The following is a 25,514-nucleotide window of genomic DNA, read 5'->3' on the forward strand; positions in this document are numbered from 1 at the left end:
CAAGAAATCTTAAGAGAGAAAAGTGCCCAAATCTCTTAAAACTTTAGAATCAGATGGCAAAGTAGAAACAGAAAGAATTTACTAGTAACTTTCAGAAAGAAAACCCAAAATAAAAACTCCTAGGACCATGAGCCCCAGTTGAGCGGTGTGTGTGTGTGTGTGTGTGTGAGAGAGAGAGAGAGAGAGAGAGAGAGAGAGAGAAAAAATAAAACAATCAGAAAGAACTCAATTATCAAGGAGCCACAGTTAAGATTCACACAGGATTTAGCAGCCACCACTCAAACAAAGAAGAGAGCTTGGAATGTAATACCCCAAAGATACAGACTTTCAATCAATAATAGTTTATCCAGCAACACTGAGTATAATCCTATGGAGGGAAAAAGTGGGTCTTTAATGACACAGAATTTTCAAGCATTCCTGATAAAGAAATTAGACCTAAGTAGAAATTATGAAGGTAAGAGTCAAAAGAAACCTAACAATAGAAACATTTGTAAACAATTACAAAGGACTAAAATATAAACTGTTTAAATTTTAATATGGGGAAATTGAACCCTGCTATCATTAGAGGTCTTAGAGGAAAATCTAATTAGAGAGAACGCCTCGGGGAGGGGAAGGTTCTGTTATGCTTGATTATCTTAAAAGAAGAAAGGAAAGGGAGGGGGGGGCAAATAAAAAGGAAGGTTATGGAAAATTATCATTGAAGAACAGAAGTAAAAGTCTATACAAACAAGGAAGAACAGATAACATTTGAATCTCATTCATTTGAACTGGTAAAAGGAGTCAAAAACAGAGTTGGGTAGAGAAGTACAATTCATTCAACAGGAAAAAAGAGGGGAAAAAGAGTAGATAAAAGAGATAATTAGAATGAAGACATTAAGGAAGGAACCATTCCTAAGTAAAAACAAAACAAAACAAAACAAAACCCTAAAGATATAAAAATTATTTATACCAGCACTTTTTGCAAAGAATTGGAAAGTAAAGAGGTACCCTACAGTCTGAGGGATGGCAGAACAAATTATGGTGCATAAAAGTGAATGAGAGTTAGGGTATATAAATGTGATGAATACAGGGCTATAAGAAATGATAAAAGGGATGGTTTCAAAGAAATCTGGGAAGATCTGAATGAACTGATGCAAAGTAAAGTGAGCAGAACAAGGATAACAATTTACATAAAGACAAAAACACAATAAAGTCAAAAGATTCTGAAAGACATAGGAATGCTGATCAACTCAATGACCACACACACGACTCCAGGGGGGGGGGGGGGGGAATTTTTGTCTTTTCTTTCTCAATGAGAGGGAGGGGAGGCATAAAAGCAAATCTTTGTTCAGGGGGAAAAAATTTTTTTTCTTCAAATTTGTGTGTGCACATTCTTTTGTGCATCCCCTCCCTCCCTCCTCACAGCATCTGAATATACACTTATAATCCCTGTTCCTGAGGAGGCAAAGGGTGATTGATAGATACCTTGAGCTTGGGAATTCTGAGCTTTACTTGTCTAAAACCATTAAGTGACAACACCAAGTTTAGCACACCAAGATAGTGAGCCAATGGCCCGGAAAGAAGTTGAGAGAGAACAGGAGAGGGATCATGTTTAAAAAGTGGCAAAATGGCCCAGGAGTGAGGAACAGATTCTGTGCTGACTAGCTAGAAGGGATTAGGATCATGAGTAGTCACTGAACTACCCTGGGAGAAACAGGAGATTCAATTTCTGAAAAGGAAAACTCTTCCTACTTGCCTGTTGCTGCAACATTTGAGGAGCTGCTTGTCTAGGATGCTGTTGTGGTGGTGTTGTGGTAGTTGCTGTTCCTGCTGGTGGCTGTTGCATTCTCATCTGCTGTAACTGCTGGTGTTTCTGGGCATACACCTGCTGCTGCATGTGTTGAAGGCGGAGCTGAGCCAGATTAATCTGTCCAGGTGTTTTACTTATGTGGTTTGTGCCTGGAGGAACTTGTCCAACTACAACATTTGGTGTATAACCAGGGGTTGGTTTACTTTCAATAACAAGATTTCCTGTGGAATTTTAAAAAAATGTTTACACATAATGAAATTATCTTTAGTCATTTCTGCTCCATTTTGTCAACAATAGAAGGGGTAGATGGGAAGAATAAACCTAAGAAGTGAAATCACAGCTATTCTAAGAAGTGGCAAATGAAGGCACTCACTCCTATAAGAGTTAAAAGGAACACTTCTCTGGAGGTACAAAGAAAAGTGTTATATAGTCAAATGCCAAAGAAGCTTTTTCTTTCTTTCATTTTAATTTTTACTTAGTTGATGGTTGTGTTATTCAATTACTTAAATTGGAAAGGACCATAGGGGGTCCCCTTGTCTAATCATCTCCACAATTCAGGAATCTCCTTTAAAACCTTAACAGAAAGTCATGTAATCTGCTACACAACCCATTCCATTATCAGAGTTCTCAATTACAGAAAGTTTTCTCATGAGATCTCTTATAGATCTACTTCCTCTTCTAATTACTCTACACCTAGAAAGTAGGGACTACTTTTTGCCTTTCTTGTATCCTCAGCACTTGGCATAATGCCTGGTGCAGATGAGATACTTAATAAGTGCTTGTGAGCATATGTTTTATATTACTACCACCCCACCTCACCCCTCACCCTACCACTACTACCACTAAAGTATATTCTTTGGTTTGAAAGTTTATACTTTGCATTCATGATCACTTTTGATTTTCAAAAAAAATGCAATAGGTACTAACATTTTCTACAGATAAAGAGATTTAAAAGCATTTTAGTGAACTTCCCATTGCACAGTTGTAGTAATCACAGAAGGATCTGAGCTAAATTTCAGCCTCAGATATTTACTAGCTATGATCTTAGATAAATCACAACCTCTGTCTGCCTGAGTCACCTCAATTGTAAAATGAATGTAATAATAGCAATGGCATCCTAAGGATTCTGTGATGATCAAATGAGACACTATTTGCAAAGCAACTAATATGACACCTGGGATATAGTAGTCATTTAACAAATACTTATTTATTGTCCAGGGTAAAAATCCAGTGGGTAAATTTTTTCCCCCTATATCAGCCCTCAACAATTTGACCACTTCACTCTGGAGGAATCTAAAGGAGAATTAAGAGATACCTGAAAAGCTATATAAAAGGCTTCTATGTAAAATGGCTAATATCAATCTATAAATAGCTAGAATGAGAGAGGAAAAATTAAAAATATAATTCAGATAAGTAAATAGCATGCATAATCTAATAATTCATAAAAAATATGGTAATGGCATAATGAGGTTCAACATTGCAATTAAAATGAATAAAAAGCATGAGCACTAAGCTAATCATGTTAGAGATACAAATATAGGAGATTATAAAAAAGCAAATCTTCCAAAGTATTTTCTAAGCATGTGATTTATCACTTGTTTATGTGGGTATGTGATTTAAGGCTTTGGTTTTAAAGAATAACTCTTTTACAAAAATGAATAATATGGAAGTGGGCTTGAATAATGAAGATTATATATAAATATTGAAAATATATATGAATTAAATATTATATATAATGAACATTATATATATATAAATAAAAATAATAAACTCAGTGGAATTGCATGTCAACTCTGGGAGGGGGAAGGGATAAAACATGAATCATGCAACCATGAGGAAAAAATTTAAAGATATTTCCATTCCTTCATACCAGCATCATTTAATTCCTTCAATATGTCAGCAAATGAGATGGATGTTCTAACTGGCTTCCAAGGTTGCTTTGAACTCTAAAATATGAATTAAGTCCAATATTCACAATAATAGCATATGCCCCAAACTGATGAAATTCTTACCCAGATTGACCACATTCTTTGCCCAGAAGGTGGGATCACAATGGAAACGAATGGCTCCATTAGCAGCTGGAACAGGATCACAGCGGGCTTTCAAAATATGGCGTAACTGAAACGTAATCTTGAAAAAGAGATTGCAAGGTCATTGGTCTGGACCATGGACACAATATAGACAGAGACACAGACAAAAAGACCCAGAAGCAGACCCAGTCTCAGACACAACCCAGACACAGAACAAACAACACCTTGCTGCAGCTAGCACAGAACACAGGTCGCAGCACCAGGGCCTACAAAAGCCTGGCAGTGAAGCACCCATGGAGCCAGAGCCTCACCAGTCGCTTGCTGTACAGCAAAGCTGTGCTGCTGCCACTTGCGATTGCCCAGTTGGTGAAGTTCATGACATGCTTCACTTGCCGTGAAAGTCCTGTGATGTCATTCTGCTGCTGTATCAATTTCATCTGCCTTTCCTTGGTAACATTCTGCAATAGAATAGGAACTCACCTAAAGAATTTTCTCTGAAAAAAATCATCCCTGTCCAAGAATCCATTTAAAATACCATATACTTCACTGGAACCAGTATGAGCTGAAAAACATCATCCAAGGTTAAGTAACCTGCTAATATCAGTCTACAATATATTGAAAGCAGGATATAGTTTTTATCATAAGACAAATGGTTTCCCCACCATACATAACTGCCTTCCTCATGGAGTGAGTGCTGGATTCAAAGGCAGGAAGCCTCAGGTTCACCCACCTCAGACATTTTTTGGCTATACGATTCCAGACAAATTACAATTTTTTTAGAGCCTCAGTCATTGCAAATGGAAAATTGACATAATATAATAGCTGAGGCAATTATCTCACATGGGGAGGAACAAATAAGGATATATGTAAAGTGCTTTGGAAATCTTAAGGCATGATGTTATATATTTTATTATTAAATTTTGAACATAAAGAATTGATTAAGGAGGGTACATTTCCACTGTGACTGATAGACCTAAGGAACACAGGAATGCAGAAATAATACATTTAAGATTCCCAGCAAATTACTTCACAAAATCTCTCATGCTAGTGAGAGAAGCATATATGAATATGCTTTAGGTGCTGATACATTTATGTTACTCTGGAACTAGCTGAATGGTGGGACTCAAGATTTTCTCATTAATAGGTTACACTGAAGGTGCTTCCTAGTCAAGAGCTTCTAGGTTTATGTCACGTGATTCTTCATTTTCAACAACTGTTTTAATCAAAGCATAGAAGACATGAAGTTTGAAGGGACAGATTAACATAGTAGACGATAGAATCCATATCCAAAAGAATCTCAATAAGCTAAAACAAGTGGCCAAATTGAATAGCAAGAAATTTTAAAGAAATAGATTATAGTTTCAAAAAGTCAACTTTACTAGTACAATATGATACTACTTTGGCTGTGAAAAAGCTATAGAGGTTTTAAAAGATTGCAAGGTCAATAAGTCAACAGTGGGTGTAACACTGCTTCTATGGAAGGCTATCGTAACTATCAAAGAGTCCAGACTCAGAAGGACTCACTATGTTATTTTCCAGGCCTGGTCACAACTGGAGCACAGTGTTCAGTTTGAGACAATTTTAGAAAACACAGTACTGTGAAAAAACTCTGAGTCTGGGTTTATATCATGACTCTCCTGAAAACAGCTTACTACCTGTATTACTGTGTATATGTCTCTTAACTGCTTTGGACCTCAACTGCCTTATATGTTACACAATCAGCAGGTTATAGTAGATAATCCCAGTTCTTTCCAATCCTAAGCATATGATCCTATGAATTTCAAAAAATTTCCAAGCTAAAAAAACATACATTAGTAGTCTCAACTAATGAATTTGAATTATCATTCAACTCTATTAGGTTTTACATATAGACAAAAAAGCAAGTTTCAAGAGCTAAAAAATATGAAGACAAGGAATTTCCAGAGTAGGTAGATATTCCCAAGGAGTAGAGAAAATAATGCAAAGGAAAAGTGAACCGTGTTGGGGCAACAATGTCTCCCAGATGGCAGAACTAGTATCCTCCTATTTTTATCATCCTGCCACTAGGTTTACTTAGTTCACAGGACTCAGAGATAGAAATGTCCTAAGATATTCTACTGGACCAGTGATATGGAAACTGAGGTTCAGTGTGGCCTATGATCATACAAGGAAATAACCAGTAAAGCTAGTCAAGAACCAACATTCTTTCCACTAAATCCAGTCTTTTTATTTATGGATTAATTATTATTTATAAAGCATGTAAAATACTCTTGCTTTCTGTACTCCCCTCCCCAAAGGGGAAAAACCTACCGGACATTTTCCCTAGAGTAATAAATCTGTAATTATTGGCAGACATTGAAAAGAAAAACAGAAGTACACTTTATATTCAAATTTGCTGGGATACATATATAAAATAGACAACTTATAATAGAGAAGAAATATGTGCTAAATTGATTTACAAGGAACTTTCTGTCCCAGAAATCCATTACAAATATCACTGGACCAACATGCACGCACAGGAGGGGAAAAAAAATCAAAATAGAGAAAGCTAGGCTTAATGTATTTCAAAGAAAAAATTCCTAAGTCCTAGAGAACGAGAAGCTAAAAACACTAACACCATGGAAGCATATTATTCTAATATGAAATTTCAGAAATAATAGTACTTTCCCCATTCTTTCATTTCATTACGTTAAATATTTCCATTTTGTCCTGCAAAGACAAGGAGGAAGGAAATTGTCATCAAGGGCTTTTGGTAAAATATTAATGGAATTCGAGAACTTAACTAGTGAAAATTTTAGTTTAACAAAGAATTAATAAAAAACAAGCAAAAACATGCCATCTATTATTTATGCATTTAGAGCAACAAGTTCAATTTGTACATGTCACATTTTAAATATGCAGAATATTAATCTGTTCTTGCTTAGGATAATGGTAACAAATGATTATACATTAGCTATCACAAAAACATTAAGAGGTAGGTCATTAATATTTGGAAATATATACTTAAAGATACCACTGGTACAAATATAACAATAAACTTATAGGTTAATTTGGAAAATGGCATTTTATACTGAACTGAGAATTTAAAAGATATCAAAAGAAATTCCACAAGTGACTCCATCAAAATTATGAAACCCAATATACTTCCATATGAAAGAGTATCAGCTGAGGCCCCTTATAAGCAAAGAAGCAAGGAATATTAAAAGATTTGCCTTTTTTTCCCACCACAGGAGTAGTTTGTCTAACATTTTTCCTAATCTCTATTTAGAAAGCACTTTTTCCAGTCCCTTCTATTCTTTTTGCTTTAAAGTCAATAAATTTAAAGAACTTGGAATTTATTTTCTACATATTACAATTACATCTTTTATCCTCACACTCCCAAAACATTTAATCAGAACTTCCAATAAACACCTGAAATAGCTGAAGAATGAGCAAGAGAATATTTTTTAGCTTTAAACCATACCTCTAGCTGCTGTAAGAGAGACTTGCCCTTCTTATTTATTTCATTGATGAGGGTGAAAATGGCCACTTTAATTTCCTGTTCTACTCGTTTGTTAGTTTCATTTACTTCTTTTATCCTGAATAAGAGAAATACATCATTAGGTTATAAATTTCTCCTCTATCAATGCCCCCCACTCTTACTTCATCTTTTCCAAGAATTCTAGTTGAATACTTGTGCCCAGTCTATTTTTTTCTTTCTGGCTTTATTTTTAATATTTTGGAACCATTCTCTTCCTCTGGGTTTGTCTTTTTATGGTGATATTTGTTTTGCTTGTTTTACCTTATTCTTCAAGCCTACTATTTGACTTTGAATTTCAGGACCAGACTTTACAGACTTCTCAATGGAATATTTGGGTTGATCTTGTGTCCTTTAGATTCTTGCTTCTGCTTTCTTGGGGGTTTGGGGTATTGTGTTATTCCTAGATCTCTCATTGTGGGAACCTGCAAGCTTTCAGTGATCCCAGAGTAATTGGATCCAGGGCAAAGTCTGATCACTTTCCTTCTTGTCTGTTCTATAATTTCCTGATCTGGATTTAGGGCTAAGCAACACACCAATGGGTTTGATTTCTGGTTAGAGTTTCAATAGATTGCTAGTAGACTCAAATCATTATCAACCAGTTGGTTAGCTTTGCTGGTTCAGAGTGACAAAATTGTAAGCTTCCCTTTGTTCTGGGGTTCCTGTCTGGTTATTTCTCTTTAGGTTTCAATCTAGACAATAAGCTGGAACTGAAAGCCTTCTCTGCTCCTGGAGGTCAAAACCATACAACTTCTGTTTATTTTTCTGCTTTATTTCTTATTCTGTAATGTGATATTGAAATCACTTTAAAACACTGATATATATTAATTTAAGGTTGCCAAGGAATTCACTTCTATAATTCCTAAATGAAGCACTCAAGTCAGCTGCCAAATTTTTTTAACTCAGAGCCACTCTGGCTCTAGCTGAGCCAAAGCAGGCCTTAAGGCCTTGGATACCCAAGACAGGGAAAAGGATCAGTCCCTATCACTCATGTGACCAATCTGAAGGAAAGCAGTCTGTGGGGCTCCTCCAACCTCAAGCACCAGCCTCAAACTGACTCTAGCCCTCCTCACAGGAAGTCCCGAGAACTCCAGAGGCTGTTCATTGATTCTAAGGTGAAGAGCCAAAGAACCAAAGGCTGTTACTGTGAATTTCAAAACTATTCCACCCTATTCAGACCATTCTTTAGAAGATCAGATTTAGCTCTTTCCTGATCAATAACAATAGAGATACTTGGAATAACAGAATCAGGTTTTGGAAACTACATTCTCCACCCTACTCAGTGTAACAAGATTAGGAAGGGCTGCAGCAAACACAAGATTTAATTATTTGAGAATATGGCCTTCAATAGACATGTGCAAAAAAAGGACAGACCTCTGGGCGGTCCTAGGTCAAGCTAGAGCCACCATTGGCACATGTGAGATGCAGGAAGTGAGGTAGAGAACATTTGACCCCCATTGCCTAGCTCTTACCACTCTTCTGCCTTGGAACCAATACATAATATTGATTTCAAGATGGAAGGTGAGGGTATTTAAAAAAAGAAAATGATAATGATAATGATGGGACATCCTTTCAATATCTATGTGATACAGCCAAAGCACTACTAATGGGGTCATTTATATCCTTGAGTTCATATATTAACAAACTGGGGGGGGGAGGTGGCACAGAGTCAAGGAATTGGGAATGTAACTAGAAAGTGAACAAGTTAAAAATCCTCAGATGAAAACTAAATTAAGAGATCCTAAAAATTAAAGGATAAATTAATAAAATCAAACATACAAGAACTATTGAATTAATAAATAAGATTAGAAATCAATGATTCAGAAATTTACTCAATCAAGTAATTGAGTCTTATGTTATGTGGAATTATTGCAAATGTTTAAAGCAGAAGTGACCAGTCAATTCAGTCTAAATGGTTTATAACAATTATGTGTTCAGACAATCAGATGAATTGACTATAATTTGAAATAACTTCATAAATTTACATATCAAGAGGGTAGCTAACAGTGAAACTTTTTAAGAACACTTATATAAACAGTCACTTTTCCCAAGATAGAAAATAGGTCACTAATATCTATATTTTCATAGTAGAGAGACTTGGACTTGGAGCCAGGAAGACTTAGTTTTAAATCTCTCTTCAAACATTTGATTTCACTTAACTTCTCTGATTCAGTTTCCTCATCTATAAAGAAAAGTGCAATTATTAAGGCATACATCACAATGTTGTTATGAGTATTGAATGAAATAACACAGTAAGTTTTGCAAAACTAAAAATCATTAGATAACTATAGGTTATGATTTCTAATATAAACAATAATCTGTTATTAGATTTTAAAATAAAGTATACAAATATAGTACATGACAGATCTAGCTAGAAAACAAGCAGCTGATCTGACAAAAAAGACCTTGGGATTTTAGTAGAATTCAAGTCTACTAAAGTAGTATAATGTAGAGGCAAAAAGACCTAAGGAGACCTAAGGAGTAGTACTCAATGTGAGGAAGGTGACATTGTACAACTAGAGTAAGTTGTTTCATTCTGGGCACTATATTTGAAGAATACTTAAGTTCAGGCAATTAAGCAGTACTGAATGGCTCAAAACCATGTCATTTGAAGTTTAATTAAACAATTTTAGGATGTTTAGCTTTAAGATAGTCTTCAAATCCTTCAGTATCAAAATCAAATATCTGAAGAATTATCATGGAAAAGGGTTTAAACTTGTTCTGCTTGGCCTAATATGCAAAATGACCAATGAGAGAAAATTACAGGGAGACAACATTTACCTTAACATCAGAAGAACTTCCTATAAACTGATAGCTAACCAAAAATGGAATGGCCTGTCTAAGGAATTTGTGGGTTTCCAAAGCAAAGGCTAGATGATCACTATTAGTCACACAGTCCATTTAATTTTGAATATAAACACAAGGTAAAGATAAGGAGCAATTTGCAAAGACTTAAGATTGTTTCAACCTGTATCATTACACAAGTTCCATTCATTTACTAAACATTGTGGAAAGTAATAGTTCTTTCCTTGCTCTTATAACTACTAAATTTTAAGGGTTGGTCCACATTCCTACAGTTCTGGGATGTGGTTTGTCAAAATGGAGATATAGAAATTCCCAGTTTACTTAGTTTAAAGGTAGAAACCCCAGGTATTGACCTTGTCACAGGAGAGGTTTTTCCCCTGAGGGAAGGTTTCACTTCACCAGACAATAGACATTCACTTCAGCTTTGGCATAGTAGGTAGCACTTCAGTCTCCCAAGCTGAAGGTCCCAAGTTTGAACTTGGAAGGAAGGTGTGATATACTGGGAAAGGCTTCTGGAGACAAAAGCTACTTGACTTCGGATGGGGTCTGCCTCCCCACCTGAAGTGGATGTCTATTGTCTGGTGAAGTGGAACCTTCCCTCAGGGGGAAACCTCTCCTGTGACAAGGTCAAAACCTGGGGTTTCTACCTTTAAACTAAGTAAACTGGGAATTTCTGTATCTCCATGTTGACATGTTAAAAAAAAAGTCATTGAAATATTTATATCTGCTTAATTTCCTTTCTCTATGTCTTTGAGTTGAATTTAAGAATTCACCTTTCCCTCTAAGCTATGAAGTTATCCTTTATTGGAAAACTGTTATCTACCATACCTTTAGGTCTCTTTGTTAACTTCAAAGGCCTATAAGCAGATCTGGTATATTTCCACAAACTAACCTGTCCACCTATGCATTATTAAAGAGGGACTTACTTCCGTAACAAATTCATGTAGGAGCCAGGGAATATGCTATCCCTGGTCCACTAACAACATCCTCAGGATGCATACAGGTCTCAGAAATCAATCAAGCTTTCCTTAATAATAGAGAAGAGTGATTATGAGCCCCCACATGGGTGCTAGCCTACCTTCCTGGATGCAACCAACTATTTCTAAGTCTTTGCTTCCACAAAAAAGAGCTTCTATGAATACATTACAGTATTCACTCCCATGATGTCTACACTATTACCAAACACAGTGTCTTTCCCACCTACTCAATTCAGTTCTTTGTTCAATGTACTTTTAAAAACTATATGAAGGGGGTAAACTGTATACCTTATGGATTTTGGTTATAGAGGGAGATAACTGAACCAGTTTATTGCTACTGCTAGATTAACTAAGGAACTGATGATACTTAGAACCTTGTCTCTATTTGCCTTAATTTTTAAACATAATCCCATATTCACCTTATTGAAATTCTATGATTTTTATAGGTTTTGATCCAATTCACTCTGGGCATTCACTATTTCAGAATAGAGTCCTAATCCTTTTTAACCTACTTATATATGGTATGTATAATTGAAGTTACCCTAAAAAAGAACTACATTTCCTGGGAGCCCACCGACTTCCTGTCATTATGTACTTCCTCTAGACTGGGGATATAAGGCGGGGACATGGAGGATCCTGCCCTCTTTTAGGTTTGGTAAGATGGGGGTTTTGGAATGGTTAATCAGCCATGGGCACATACATGGTCTTTATTTTGTATCCTTTTTATTCCTTGATTTCTAATGATCATTAATAAATCCTTTAAAATATAATATTTTTATTATTGAGGTCTAATTTTAATTTTTTACAGTTATCTCTTCCCCAAAGTACTTAATATTTTAGGAGAGTAAATTATTTTTAATGTGGCTAACTTCAGTATCAATAGTTTTCTCCACAAGTAGGATGCTAACAACAAGAGTACATTATAAGAAGTTCTTATACAGATTTCAGACTCCTGTTTTCCTTTGTAAATTTTCTAATATAAATTGTTCTAAAGGAGTACAAATATTTGTTATAATAATTAGTTAGTAAAAATAATTATATCCTCAAACTGGTGACAGATCTTACCTCAGAATAAAATGTAAGACTCAAACACGTTTTTGAATAAACATGCCAAGAAAAAAATCCCAACAAAACCAGAAATCTGCATTTATAATCTTATTAAGAGTAAAATATGAACCTACATAACAAACTTACCTATTCTGCACCTGAGTCGCAGCAAAATGAACATAATTTTTCTTCTCAAGAAGTTTAGCTAATAAATTCTCAATTGCACCCTTCTGATTTTGAAATGCTTCTTCCAAAAACTGGTACCTTTAAAATTAGGACATATGATTTGGAAATAAATTTCATAATACATCAAAACAATAATTAAATTCAAATAATATCAATAATTCAAAATTAATTTCCCTCTAAAAGCAAGGAAGAGATCTTACAAAATTCATTTTATAATACAAATATCTGACTACCTAAACCAGGAAGTCAAAACAGAGAAAATTAGTGAGCAGTATCCTTAGCAAATATTAATAGAAAAAACTAAATATTAGCCAACAAGTTACAGCAATAAGATTTTACACCACAACAAATTTGGAGCTACAAGATGAATTCAGAGTTGATTTAATATTAGGAAAACTTATAGACATGATTGACCACATTATTAACAAAACCTTCAAAAAACATAACATTATATCAATGGAAATGAAGAATAAAAAAGGTTTCCAACAAAATAACATATATCTTCTGGAAGCAGAGCACCAAAGATGGGAGGAATAAAATTCTCAATTGGTAGAGCCAATAGAAGGTCAAAGAAAGACATTCTTTCAGCCCACAACACACAGAAGGTCTAAAAGAAGGCTCTTTGACACAGGAGGAAGACATTTGACCTAGAGCCTATGTGAATGAAACTTAAGTAGTGTTATTAGATAGTGATAAAAAAAAAGAACCAGCATCTTCAGGAATTCTCAAGGCAACAAAAGTAGGGGGACCTGGCAATTGGTCAGAAAAAAAGGTTACAGGAAACCCCTGAGCTAGTATGAGATGTAAGACCAGGCACTGTTTGACAACCTCATCTTTTATATCTACTTTTATGACACAGCTCAAGGGCAGAGAGGAGTACATTTGCTCCCGATGGAGTGAAAACCCAAGGGACAGTATAATTTCTGTCTCCAAGGGAACAGGGGCTCTGAAGAGGAAATATCAATTGCCATCCCAAGAAATAAGGGTCCTTCTTGGGTTAAAATACTGTAAGGATGGACAATATACCTTGTAAAAATATACCCAATGAGTTTATAGGCCTTTGAAGTTAAGAAACAAATGGCCTAAATTTTTTTCAGGACCTAAATGTATAGAATATAATAGTTTTCCCAATAAATCATAACTTTAAATTATAACTCAGAGGGAAAGCTGAATTCTTGAACTTAACTCAAAGACGTAGAAAGGGGACTTAAATAGATACAGAATTCATTATAATATGAAATCATTAAGCTTCGGATAATCTTCACATTCCCCACCATGCTAAGAACAGAGCCCAACATCAAAATAAAGTTCCAAGTCAAGAAATGGGGTGGAGGATAGGTTAGGTAGCTCCATGGACAGAGAACTAGGCCTAGAGAAGGGAATTCTGGGTTCAAATTTGGCCCCAAACACTTCCTGGTTATGTGATGCTGGCAAGTATTCAAAGATGGAAGGTATAGGAGGAAAGGAGGAAGAGAGGAAGGGAAAATAAAGAACATGACAAAAAATATCAACTATGATTACAGGAAAGATCAAGAAACAAATTCAGAAGAAGTTGATGAAGTCAAAACAGTTACAACGTCTCAAAGAAAATCATGAACTGGACACAAGTCAACAAAGACTTCCTGAAAAATCGATCAAGGAGAAATAATTTAAGAATAGTTGGATCATCTATAAGCAATGATCAAAGAAAGAACATAAGGAAAAATATCAACTATGATAACAAGAAAGATCAAGAAACAAATTCAGAAGAAGTCGATAAAGTCAAAACAGTTACAAAGTCTCAAAGAAAATCATGAACTGGACACAACTCAACAAAGACTTCCTGAAAAAATTGATCAAGGACAAATAATTTAAGAAAGCTGGATCATCTATAACCAATGATCAAAAGAAAGAACATAAACATCATTTTTTCAAGAAATTGTAAAAGAAAACTACCCTGATATCTAATATATAGTAGTATGTGATCATAATAATATAGTGTTTGATAAACTCAAAGATCCAAGCTTTGACAAATTGCTGGGGAAACAGTAGCTTGGCAGAAACTTGGTATAGATTAACATCATGTATACAAAGATAAAATAAAAATGGATAGTGATTTAGACATAAAGAGTAATATAATAAATTAAAGGAGCACAGGAAAATGTACCGAACAGTTCTATGGATAAAGGAAGAGTTTATGACTAGACAAATAGATAAAGGGCTATGAGAAGCAAAATAGATCATTTTGATGACATGAAAATTAAAGGCTTTTTTCCCCCCCACAAACAAAACTAATGCAGCCAAAATTAGAAGGAAAATGAGAGACTGGGAAAACCTTTTATAACAAATTTCTCTGATAATTTGTTTCTTTCTTTCTTCTCTTTGTTATAGAATTAATAATAACTAAGAAGGCAGAAGAAGGGTAAGGGCTAGGCAAATGAGGTTAAGTGGCTTGCCTAGGGTCACTCAACGAGTAAGTGTTTGAGGTCAAATTTAAACCCAGGAATTTCTGATGCCTGGTCCATTGAGCCATCTAACTCTACATAAAGGCTTCATTTCTTTAAAATGTAGGGAACTGAATCAAGTTTATAAGAATCTTATTTCATTCATTCTGGAGAACAATTTGAACTTATGTCCAAAGAACTATAAAACTGTGCATACTCCTTGACTTAGCAACAGCAGTATTAGGTCTGTATCCTAAAGAGATCATGGAAAAGGGATAAGGACTAATCTGTACAAATGTATTCATAGAAGCTCTTTTTTTTGTGGTAGCAAAGAATTAGAAATCAAGTGAATATCCATCAACTGAGGACAAGGAAGACAAGTTGTGGTATATGATCATGACAGAATACTATTGGGCTACATAGGAAACAATGAGCAGGATGGAGTTGGAAAAATTTGAAAGGTTTATGTGAACTGATGGAAAGTTCAAGAGAACATTATATACAGTAACAGTAATGATTTAAGGAGGTGTTAAAGACTTAGCTACTATGATTCAAGACAATTTCAAAGAACCCATAATGAAAAATTATATCCAAGCCAAAGAAAGAAAATTTATGTACTCTGAATGCAGACTGAAGCATACTTTTTTTACTTTGTTTATTGTTTTATTTTGTATTTTCTTTTGCAACAAGGCTAATATGGATGACTTCATGCATGACTTCACATGTATAATTGTTATTAAGTTGCTTACTTTCTCAAAGAGGGAGAGAGGCATGAAGATAAGAATTTGGAACTTTAAATTATTGTCAAAATACTTTTATATGCAAGTGAGAAATATTTTTAAAATAATTAAAAAAAATTTAAAACCTAAAAAAAAAAGGATAAAGAAAAAATTAAACATTTTTTCCCTTTGCATGGCAAATGATCTATGGCTAAAACAAAGAGTCAAGATTATATATAATGAAGATAAAATAGAGTCCTTTCCAAAAAGATTCCAGATGGCTATAAGACAGTGGTGGCAGTGAGTGCAGAGAGGCTGAGTGCCCAAACTGCAACCCTCATGCATGTGAGCCCCCCACCTTAACCTAGACAGGGGAGGGAGGAAGCACTCCCATTTGGCAGCTGGGCAGAGGGGTGATTGATGTGAGAATGTCCTCAGCTGCATGTGGAGAGGGGGAGGGGAGCAGCCCCTCTGGCATGTGTGTCATAGGTTCGCCAACATGGCTATATAACAAAAAGAAACCAAGAATAAGCACAGGTAAAGAAGAAACAAATAATCACTTTTTTTGTTGATGATATCGACAAAATCAGGTGGCAGGGATAATGTATAAGAAAACTGGAAAGGCAAGAGTGGCTAGATTATGAAAGGCTTTGAATGCTACCACTTTTGTATTTGACTCTGGAGATGACTGGGAGCCATTAGAGTTTAAGGACCTGTACTTTAGAAAAATCACAATGGCAGCTTAATGGAAGACAGACTGGAGTGAAGAGACTTGTGGCAAGCAGACCACTAGTAGGCTATTGTAGCAGTCTAGATGTGAAGTGAGGAGAGCTTTGCATTAGATTATTGGCAATATTGGGGGAGGAGGGAAAGATATTTTTTTTTAGTGAAAGTGACAACAGGCTTCAAGAATGAATTAAATAAAAAGGAATGGATTAATGTTGAAAACTTTATGCTGAAGTGAAGTAAAAGAAAATTCACTTTTGCTTCCTTTGCTTTGTTTATAGTAAAAACCATAAATTCATGAAAAATTTTTACATTCATTGGCTTATAACTGCTGTATAGTTCAAGAAAAATAATTCAAACAATCACTTGGCTGTTTGGGATTGGTACAATTAACTGAATAATGAATTACTAAGAAACTATATATACATATATATTATTTTAAAAAATTATTGTGCATGGCATGGGAGGTAAAGTATAAGAAGGAGACATGGGGGACAGCTGGTGCCAATATGGAGACTGGAAATATAAAGATGATTGAGGGAAATAGCTCACGTCCATTTGCTTAGAATGAAGAGGGGGTAGAAGTAGAGTAATATAAAATAAAAGATGGAAAGACAGGTTTGAACCAGATTATAAGTGAATAAAATAAGTGGCTGAAGAATTTGTGATTTGTGCTAAAAGCAATAGCAAGTCACTGTAAGTTTCTGTGAAGGGTAAATAACATGGTCAAACCCATCTATGTTTTAGGAATATTTGGGAAGATTCATAAGGGATCAGAAAGGGAGGAAGCTGAAAACAGGGACACCAAATGAGGAAACAAAACAGTCAAGGTGAAAGATGATGAGGTCTTGAATTAAAGTGATGAGCAGTCCATTTTTTTTTCAGAGCAGGTAAGTGTACAGTCTATAGTGTACAGAGCCTGGAGTCAGGAAAATCTGAGTTCAAATTCATTCTCAAACACTAGTCCTATGACACTTAATCTCTGAAATACCTTAATTTCCTGGCATGCTACTGGCATCTCCTTTCTGGGCTGCTGAGAGGATCAAATGAGATGACAATTGGAAATTATTTCCCAGCATATAGTAGATAAATAATAGAATGCTTGTCACACACACACACACACACACACACACACACACACACAGACACAGACACACACACACTTCTTTTTGCAGTCTCATTTGGATAAACATGAATTGCCAAAATTTAGAAATATTTATTTCAAAAAGGCTTGAAATTTCTTGAATGCATGTCCAGGTAAGACAGCAGGCCTCTCTACTTTCTTATAAGATTGACATATTTGTGTTAGATATCTGAAGAGCCCACACACAACTGCATGAGGTTAGTAGTAGATCTAAGTCTGAGCATACATATAATCCAAATATTGTATCTAGTGGGACAACAATAGTTTAGAGAGCAAAAATATTCCATAAAACTCTTACTTTAACACTCATCATACTATGGAAGTAATCCTGAATTCCTATGGGGTTGAAACATAGGTTCCTCTGGGTATGACCAAATTGGAAAAATTAGGATATGAAAAGAGCATGGTCCTGGCAATAGATTGCATATGCTGCTAAAGGACTAATCTAGTTAAATATGGCCCTGGTAATGCAGATTAACTGAGATGCAGACAGATTAAGTTAATCAAATCAACTGCTGACATGAACAGGGGAAAAAAAAGAGGCCTAATATTATACTGCTAGAGCAGCTATGAATTGTTTATATTAGAAAACAAGATGCTTGTTCTGTTAAAATAGTTTGTATAGTATTGGGAATAGTTGTTCTTTCAATGTTTGATAGAATTCATTTGTGAATCTATCTGGTCCTCGGGATTTTCTTAGGGAGTTGTTTTATGGCTTGTTCAATTTCTATTTCTGATATGGGGTTATTTCACTATTCTATTTCTTCTTCTGTTAATCTAGGCAATTTATATTTTTGTAAATATTTATCCATATCACCTACACTGCCATATTTATTGCCATAACTTGGGCATAATAGAGTTTGATGATTGTCTTAATTTCCTCTTCATTAGAGATGAGGTCCCCCTTTTCATCTTGGATACTGTTAATCTGGTTTTCTTCTTTCCTTTTTAAAATTAGATTGGCCAGTACTTTGTCTATTTTATTTGTTTTTTCAAAGTACTAATTTCTAATCTTATTTATTAATTCAATAGTTCTTGTATGTTTGATTTTATTAATTTATCCTTTAATTTTTAGGATCTCTTAATTTAGTTTTCATCTGAGGATTTTTAACTTGTTCACTTTCTAGTTACATTCCCAATTCCTTGACTCTGTGCCACCTCCCCCCCCCCAGTTTGTTAATATATGAACTCAAGGATATAAATGACCCCATTAGTAGTGCTTTGGCTGTATCACATAGATATTGAAAGGATGTCCCATCATTATCATTATCATTTTCTTTTTTTTAAATACCCTCACCTTCCATCTTGAAATCAATATTATGTATTGGTTCCAAGGCAGAAGAGTGGTAAGAGCTAGGCAATGGGGGTCAAATGACTTGCCCAGTGTCACACAGCTGGGAAGTGTCCGAGGCCAGATTTGAACCTAGGCCTCCTGTCTCTAGGCCTGATTTTCAATCCACTGAACTTCCCAGCTTCCCCCATCATTGTCATTTTCTTCAATGAAATTATTAATTGTTTCAATGATGTGATCTTTAACTAGCCAATTTTGGAGAGTCATATTACTTAATTTCCAATTAATTTTTGATTTGCTTCTTCATGTACCCTTACTAATTATTATTTTTATTGCATTATGATCTGAAAAGGTTACATTTATTATTTCCGCTATTTTGCACTTGTTTGCAATGTTTTTCCTAGTCCTGCCCCTTCTTCTTTCACTATTTCCTTCTACACCAGTATAGATCCCAGCTTTGGGGACAAAAATCCACTATTTGACAAAAACTGCTGGGAAAATTAGAAGACAATATGGGAGAGACTGGGTTTGGATAAACATCTAACACCCTACATCAAGATAAATTCAGAATGGGAGAATGACTTGAATATAAAGAAGAAAATACTTGCCAGATCTTTGGGAAAGTAAAGATTTTAAGAGCAAGCAAGAATTAGAAAAACATTACAAAATGTAAAATAAGTAATTTTGATTATATTAAAGTTTTTGTACAAACAAAACCAAAGCAGCCAAAATTAGAATTAAAGCTACAAAACAGGAAACAATCTTCATAAGAAAAACTTCTGACAAAGGTCTAGTTACTCAAATTTATAAAGAGCTAAATCAATTGTACAAAAAAAATCAAGCCATTCCCCAATTGATAAATAGGCAAGGGACACAAATAGCCAATTTTCAGATAAAGAAATCAAAACTATTAATAAGTACATGAAAAAGTGATCTAAATCTCTTATAATCAGAGAATGCAAATCAAAACAACTCTGAGGTACCACCTCATACCCAGAAGATTGGTTAACATGACAGCAAAGGAAAGTAATGAATATTGGAGGGGATATGGCAAAATTGGGACATTAATGCTTTGCTGATGAAGTTGTGAATGGATCCAATCATTCTGGAGGGCAATTTGGAACTCTGCCCAAAGTGCACTAAAAGACTGTCTGCCCTTTAATCCAGCCATAGCACATAATACCCCAAACATAATAAGAAAAAAGACTTGTACAAAAATATTTATAGCTGCACTCGTTGTTGTGGCAAAAAATTGGAAAATGAAGAGATGCCCTTTGGGGAATGGCTGAACAAATTGTGGCATATGTTGGTGATGGAATACTATTGCGCCCAAAGGAATAATGAACTGTAGGAATTCCATGTAAACTGGAACGACCTCCAGGAATTGATGAAGAGTGAAAAGAGCAGAACCAGGGGAACATTATACACAGTGACTGATACACACTGTGGTACAATTTAATGTAATTAACTTCGTTATTAGTAGCGATGCAATGATCCAGAATAATTTGGAGGGATTTATAAGAAAGAACACTATCTACATTCAGAGGAAAAACTGTGGGAGTAGAAACACAGAAGCAAAAACAACTGCTTGATCACATGGGTTGAGGGGGCTATAGAATCTAAATGATCACCCAAGTGCAAACATCAATAATATGCAAATAGGTTTTGACCAAGGTCAAATGTAAAAACCTAGTGGAATTTCAGGCTGGCTACAGGAGAGGGGGAAAGGGAGGGTTAGGGAAAGAACACAATTCTTGTAACTATGGGAAAATATTCTAAATTGACTAAATAAAATTTTTAAAAAATAAAAGAAAAATAAAACCCTTAAAATATAAAAGAATGAGAAAAAAATGAAAAAAAGGAAAACAATATGGAAATATACATTAAGAACTGTAAATCTGTTTATGCTCATTAACCTAGGGAGCCCATTACTAGCATTAAGTCCTAAGGACATTATTGTGATGGTAAAAAGTTATGTGTGAATGAAAGTTTGTGGAAGCTTTATTTGTAATAATAAAATAACTCAAAATAACAAATTGCAATGACTGCGGGAAATGGCTGAATAGATGGTAATATCTGAATTTAAGGAATTTGTATTACACTCTTTGAAAAGATAAATATTGGATATATAATAAAAATAAAGGAACTAAATAAAGAGATGAAAAGGGAATAGAGAAAAAAAATAATACATACTATGATTACATTTTTTATAAATAGTGACACAATCAAGGGAAAAAAGTATCAAAGTAAAACACATCTAAAGAACTCAAAAGTAGAGGATATTTTTATATTAGAAAACATATAATGTACATATTTGTGGAGTTTGTGTTTTTGTATGTAATTTATTCATACATTTGTTTATTTAAATGTTTTGTTGGCATTGATTATTAAAATTCAAAAATTAAGAACACAAGGAATTTTTAATAGAAAGAATATAAAAAATTTAATGTATTCTTAATTTAAAATTTTTAATAACAACTCGAGGCATGGTAGAAACTTCTATATTGAGGTGAAAGACCAAATATTGGTACAGTTATATGAAATGGGAAAAAAAATTTTTTTTAAATATAATATTGAAAGTGATGGAGAGTCAAGAGAGTACTACAAAGAAAAACCAGCAATAACTGAGAATTACAATGTCATAGAATTTCACTGCTAGGCATGTTATGTTGTTATGGATTCGCCAATATCTGAATTAAAGTATACGCAAGAAAATTTTCAAATTGAACTATGGGCATTTTTCCACAACAGAAAATTATATTAGAATTTGCATTACAGTTAGGATAAATTTATATGAAAATCAGACAGTTTTGTTGAACATGCCCACTGAATATTATAGATGCTTTTTTGAGGGAGAATATTAACCTTCAAGGAATGGGGTATAACTTCATTCTTACTTCCACCAATGCAGATCATCATATATTTTTTCTGTTCCAAGTTTATAAATAGTCTAAACATGTGATCCTTAGCATATTCCATTTTCCATCAGTAGCATTACAGTGGCAGCAGAAGGATCACAACAAAGAGACAATGGATATTTTTAGCTATTTAATTTGTTACTTTAGTAAAAAAAATTCTTTACCTAGTGACCCATCTTTGAAGATCCTTGCCATACTCATATAGCTAAGCTGACTGGTACAATTAATGCACTACAACTATACCAAGATTTCGACAAGAGTTTGTATCATTGGTTTCACTTTAAGATGCTCTGCAATGATACTTTGTGTAGACTAAAGAATATCACACACACAAAACAATAACAAGAAACCAATAACCTATATCTATTCCAAATAAGCCAGTCAACAAGTATTTGCTACTATTTGATAAAAAATGCTCAGAAAATAGGAAGAGTTGACAGAAATTATGCTCAAAATACCTTATGCCACAATATATCATACAGGTGTATACAGGGTCTTAATAATAAAAATCATACTATTAAAAATAGGAAATAATTGCTCTCTTGAATGGATGGATCAGTTGTGACTCCATCAGCAGTGCATTAGTGTCCCAATTTGCCCACATCCCACTCCAACATTTATAATTTATATAATTTATATATAACATTTATAATGATAGTTGTTGTCATTTGCATTTCTCTATCAAGAGAAGGGCAACTAGGTGCCTCAGGGGATAGAGAGCCAGCATCAAAGATGGGAGGTCAAGTTTAAATCTGGCCTCAGGCATTTCCTAGCTGTGTGACACAGGGCAAGTCATTTAATCCCAATTGCCTATAGCTCTTCTGCCTTGGAACTAATACTTTGTATCAATTCTAAGACAGAAGATAAGGATTTTTTTTTTAAGAGTAATTTAAAGCATTTTTTTCATATACATAGCCTTGAGGTCATCATCTTAAAACTCCCTATTCGTGTCTTTTGACCATTTATTAATGTAAAATGGCTTATTTTTTTTAATGCATTTGACTCAGTTCTTTTTATTTGAGAAATGAGACCTTTATCAGGTACTTGCTGTGAAAAATTTTCCCCAGCTTTGTGTTTCTTTTCATCTTAGTTGCATTGGTTTTGTTTGTACAAACCTTTTTAATTTTTTAAATTTAATATAATCAAAATTATCCATTTATATCTTTTTTGATGCATTCTCATATAAACAAGAAATAGAGAAAATTATAAGACAATCAACATTGATTGCTAAGACAAAGAGTAGACACAACTGAAACAACTTACCACAATAAGAAAGGATAAGAAGGGAAAGGGTCAAATGGGAGCAGGGAAGCAACAAAAATCTATCAAATTTCTCTGATTAGAGTTTGGTGTGTCTACCCTCTCACTCCTCCACCCCTGCGGAAAAAAAACACCCCAAAACATTCATATTATGAGAAATGCAAAAAACAAACACCTTAAGGTTTTACCTGACATCCTCCCAAAATTAGAAAATTGTGGCAAAAAAATGGCAATAGTCAATGTTAGATAAATTGTGGGAAGATTGCCTCCATTATTATGATTATTTCACAAGGGGGTCATCAATAAGAACCCCCCCCCCAATATTTATAGTAGTACTTTCTGTGATAGCTAAGAATTGGAAACAAAATAGTTGCCCATGATTTGAGGAATGGCTAAACAAGTTTTAGTACATGAATGCAATAGAATAATAATCTGCTGTAAGAAATGATGAATGTGATGATACAGAGAATCATAGAAAGATCTACATGAACTGATGCACAGTAATCAGAGCCAAGAAAATAATATAGACAGAAATTACAACTGAAAAGGATAGAAAAACATACCAAAAAATCAATAGTAAATGCAATTGTACTTACTTTTCCTCTGGGAAAAAAAAATAAAAGGTACTATTTTTCAGAGGGAATGGCTCTTGGGGAGGAGGATGGAAAAAAGAGATTCTATGACAACATAAGAAACAATATCAATAAAAACTTATTTTATAAATAATAATAATGTGAAAATAAAAATTAAAAGCCAATTATTTTTAAGTTCATTCTATATTCCAGCACTATGCTGAGGTGAAGATTTAAATAAAAAGCAAAAACAGTTCCTGCCATCAAAGAGCTTACAATCTAACAGGAGAGAAAATATATATAATTAATGATGGTTAAACAGGTCATATCTTAAAATTATTCCAAGTCATCCATATGCAAAATTAAGGTCATTATCTCAATAGGAAAGCAGGCACAATGTGAAGGATAACATGTTATTTGCTGCTGTTGTCACATTCCTTCTTCCTACTATTTGCAGGAGCTCCTGGGGAGTTGAGACAGTTTCTGCCTTTCTTACTAATTTCCAGAACTTAGGACAATGACAATGTCTTGCACAGAGAAGTGCTTATTATGAAATGCTTATTAATTGGTTTACTATTGCGAATTCCTCTACCATGAAAACTAGTATATGGTAATTAATGCCCAATTTTTCCCCATCTCATATTCCTTAAAACAAAATACCAGCCTCTCTTCTGAAATGACATTGTAATATGTTTCCCCTCCATATAACCAACGCACCAAAACGAATATCAACAGAAAACTGCAGGACAAAGGTTAAGGTTTCCGAGCAAGTTAGTTTCTTAGCAGGACTAGCAATTGTCAATAAATGAATCCAACACCTCCTCAATAGATCCAAGGACACCATTTGGGAATTGGCAAAATATGCTAATAGTCAATAAAGAGAAACATAAAAGAGGAATAAAAATTATAAAACTTGAAGTAGCATAGGTATTACCAATTTCTGATTGGCTTGATATGAAAACAGGGAACCGAGAGTTAGAAATTAAGGAACTGATCTGTTTACTTAATCTTAAGCAATAAAATTTGGACAGGAATAGGGAACTCTAAATAAGGAACTACATTTCACTTTCCAGAATTGTCTCAGCACAATATTTCCCAGAATTGTCTCATCATAAGATTTCCTCATAATTAAGCATAATAATTTGATATACAGCAAAGTTTGATTAAAAAAATGGAAAATTATTACAATATAAAATGGAATTGGATTTAACTGATTTTGAATTTCAAAAGAAAGGAGCTAAAATGTTGGCATGCTAATTTCCAAAGTTTGATTACATCTATTTCAGAACATATATATTTAAAATGGGTTTGATTCTCATATGAATCTTCATATCTGTGATTCGATTAAAATCAAAACAAGGAAAATTCTTTTACTGAAATACTGCGATCAGAGGCAGAATATATTTGTCACAAGGAAGACTGGTTAATAAAATATAATTAAGGTCATTGAATACATATTAATAGTTAAAAAAAAAAACTCTAAAAGATGTATTCCATGTTCTACAATTAACTTAGTAGCCGGTCACAGAAAGAAATTCTAAAATTTGGTGATAGCAAGAATCTTAGGAAAGAGACCTAAAAGCTAATACTGGTTAAGCAACTATATGTTGCCATCTTCCTCAATCCCAGGATACAATGACAAATTATGGAACACTGAGTAGGGCTGAGGGGGAAAATATATATCTATCTAAATTTTAGCACCTTGAAAAAAGCCCTGTTCTCTTCTACCTAGACATATCTGTCTGGACAATTGAATAGAACACACAAAAGTTTATGCAGAAAATTACGGAAGGAGAATATTAATCTTTTTATGAACAACCCTGTCTTCCTTCTCATATTCTTTTTTATTATTAACTAATCAAAAAGATTATTGACTATATTCAGAAAATCAGAATTTACAAAAGAACTAAAAGATAAGTGATTAACAGGGTATTTTACTCACTAAAGATTCTCCCCCTATATAGTAAACACCATAAAAATGCTTACCTAAACAATACTAAAAAGAACAAGACATATATAAAAACAAAACAAATATATATAGCACAATGAAAAAATACGGTAGTGTTTGCTAAACAAAATCAGCATGGTTAAAGAAGACAAAGTCAAATATACCTGTAATAAAGATCTGATA

General features: G+C 34.1%; 1 protein-coding gene across 2 annotated transcripts in view; it reads right to left on the reverse strand.

The window, feature by feature from the left end:
• The window catches only part of TRIM33 (tripartite motif containing 33), a 191,403-nt gene that overhangs the window by 33,397 nt on the left and 132,492 nt on the right, over nucleotides 1–25,514 (reverse strand). For both annotated transcript variants that reach the window (XM_056819235.1, XM_056819236.1), the window contains exons 5-9: nucleotides 12,292–12,404; nucleotides 7,262–7,376; nucleotides 4,131–4,277; nucleotides 3,802–3,919; nucleotides 1,736–2,010 (exon numbers count right to left, since the gene is read on the reverse strand). In XM_056819235.1, coding sequence (XP_056675213.1) covers nucleotides 1,736–2,010; nucleotides 3,802–3,919; nucleotides 4,131–4,277; nucleotides 7,262–7,376; nucleotides 12,292–12,404 — 768 coding nt within the window. The remainder of the gene's footprint in view (nucleotides 1–1,735; nucleotides 2,011–3,801; nucleotides 3,920–4,130; nucleotides 4,278–7,261; nucleotides 7,377–12,291; nucleotides 12,405–25,514) is intronic.

The sequence above is a fragment of the Monodelphis domestica genome, chromosome 2, assembly GCF_027887165.1.
Source record: "Monodelphis domestica isolate mMonDom1 chromosome 2, mMonDom1.pri, whole genome shotgun sequence".
Taxonomy (NCBI): domain Eukaryota; kingdom Metazoa; phylum Chordata; class Mammalia; order Didelphimorphia; family Didelphidae; genus Monodelphis; species Monodelphis domestica.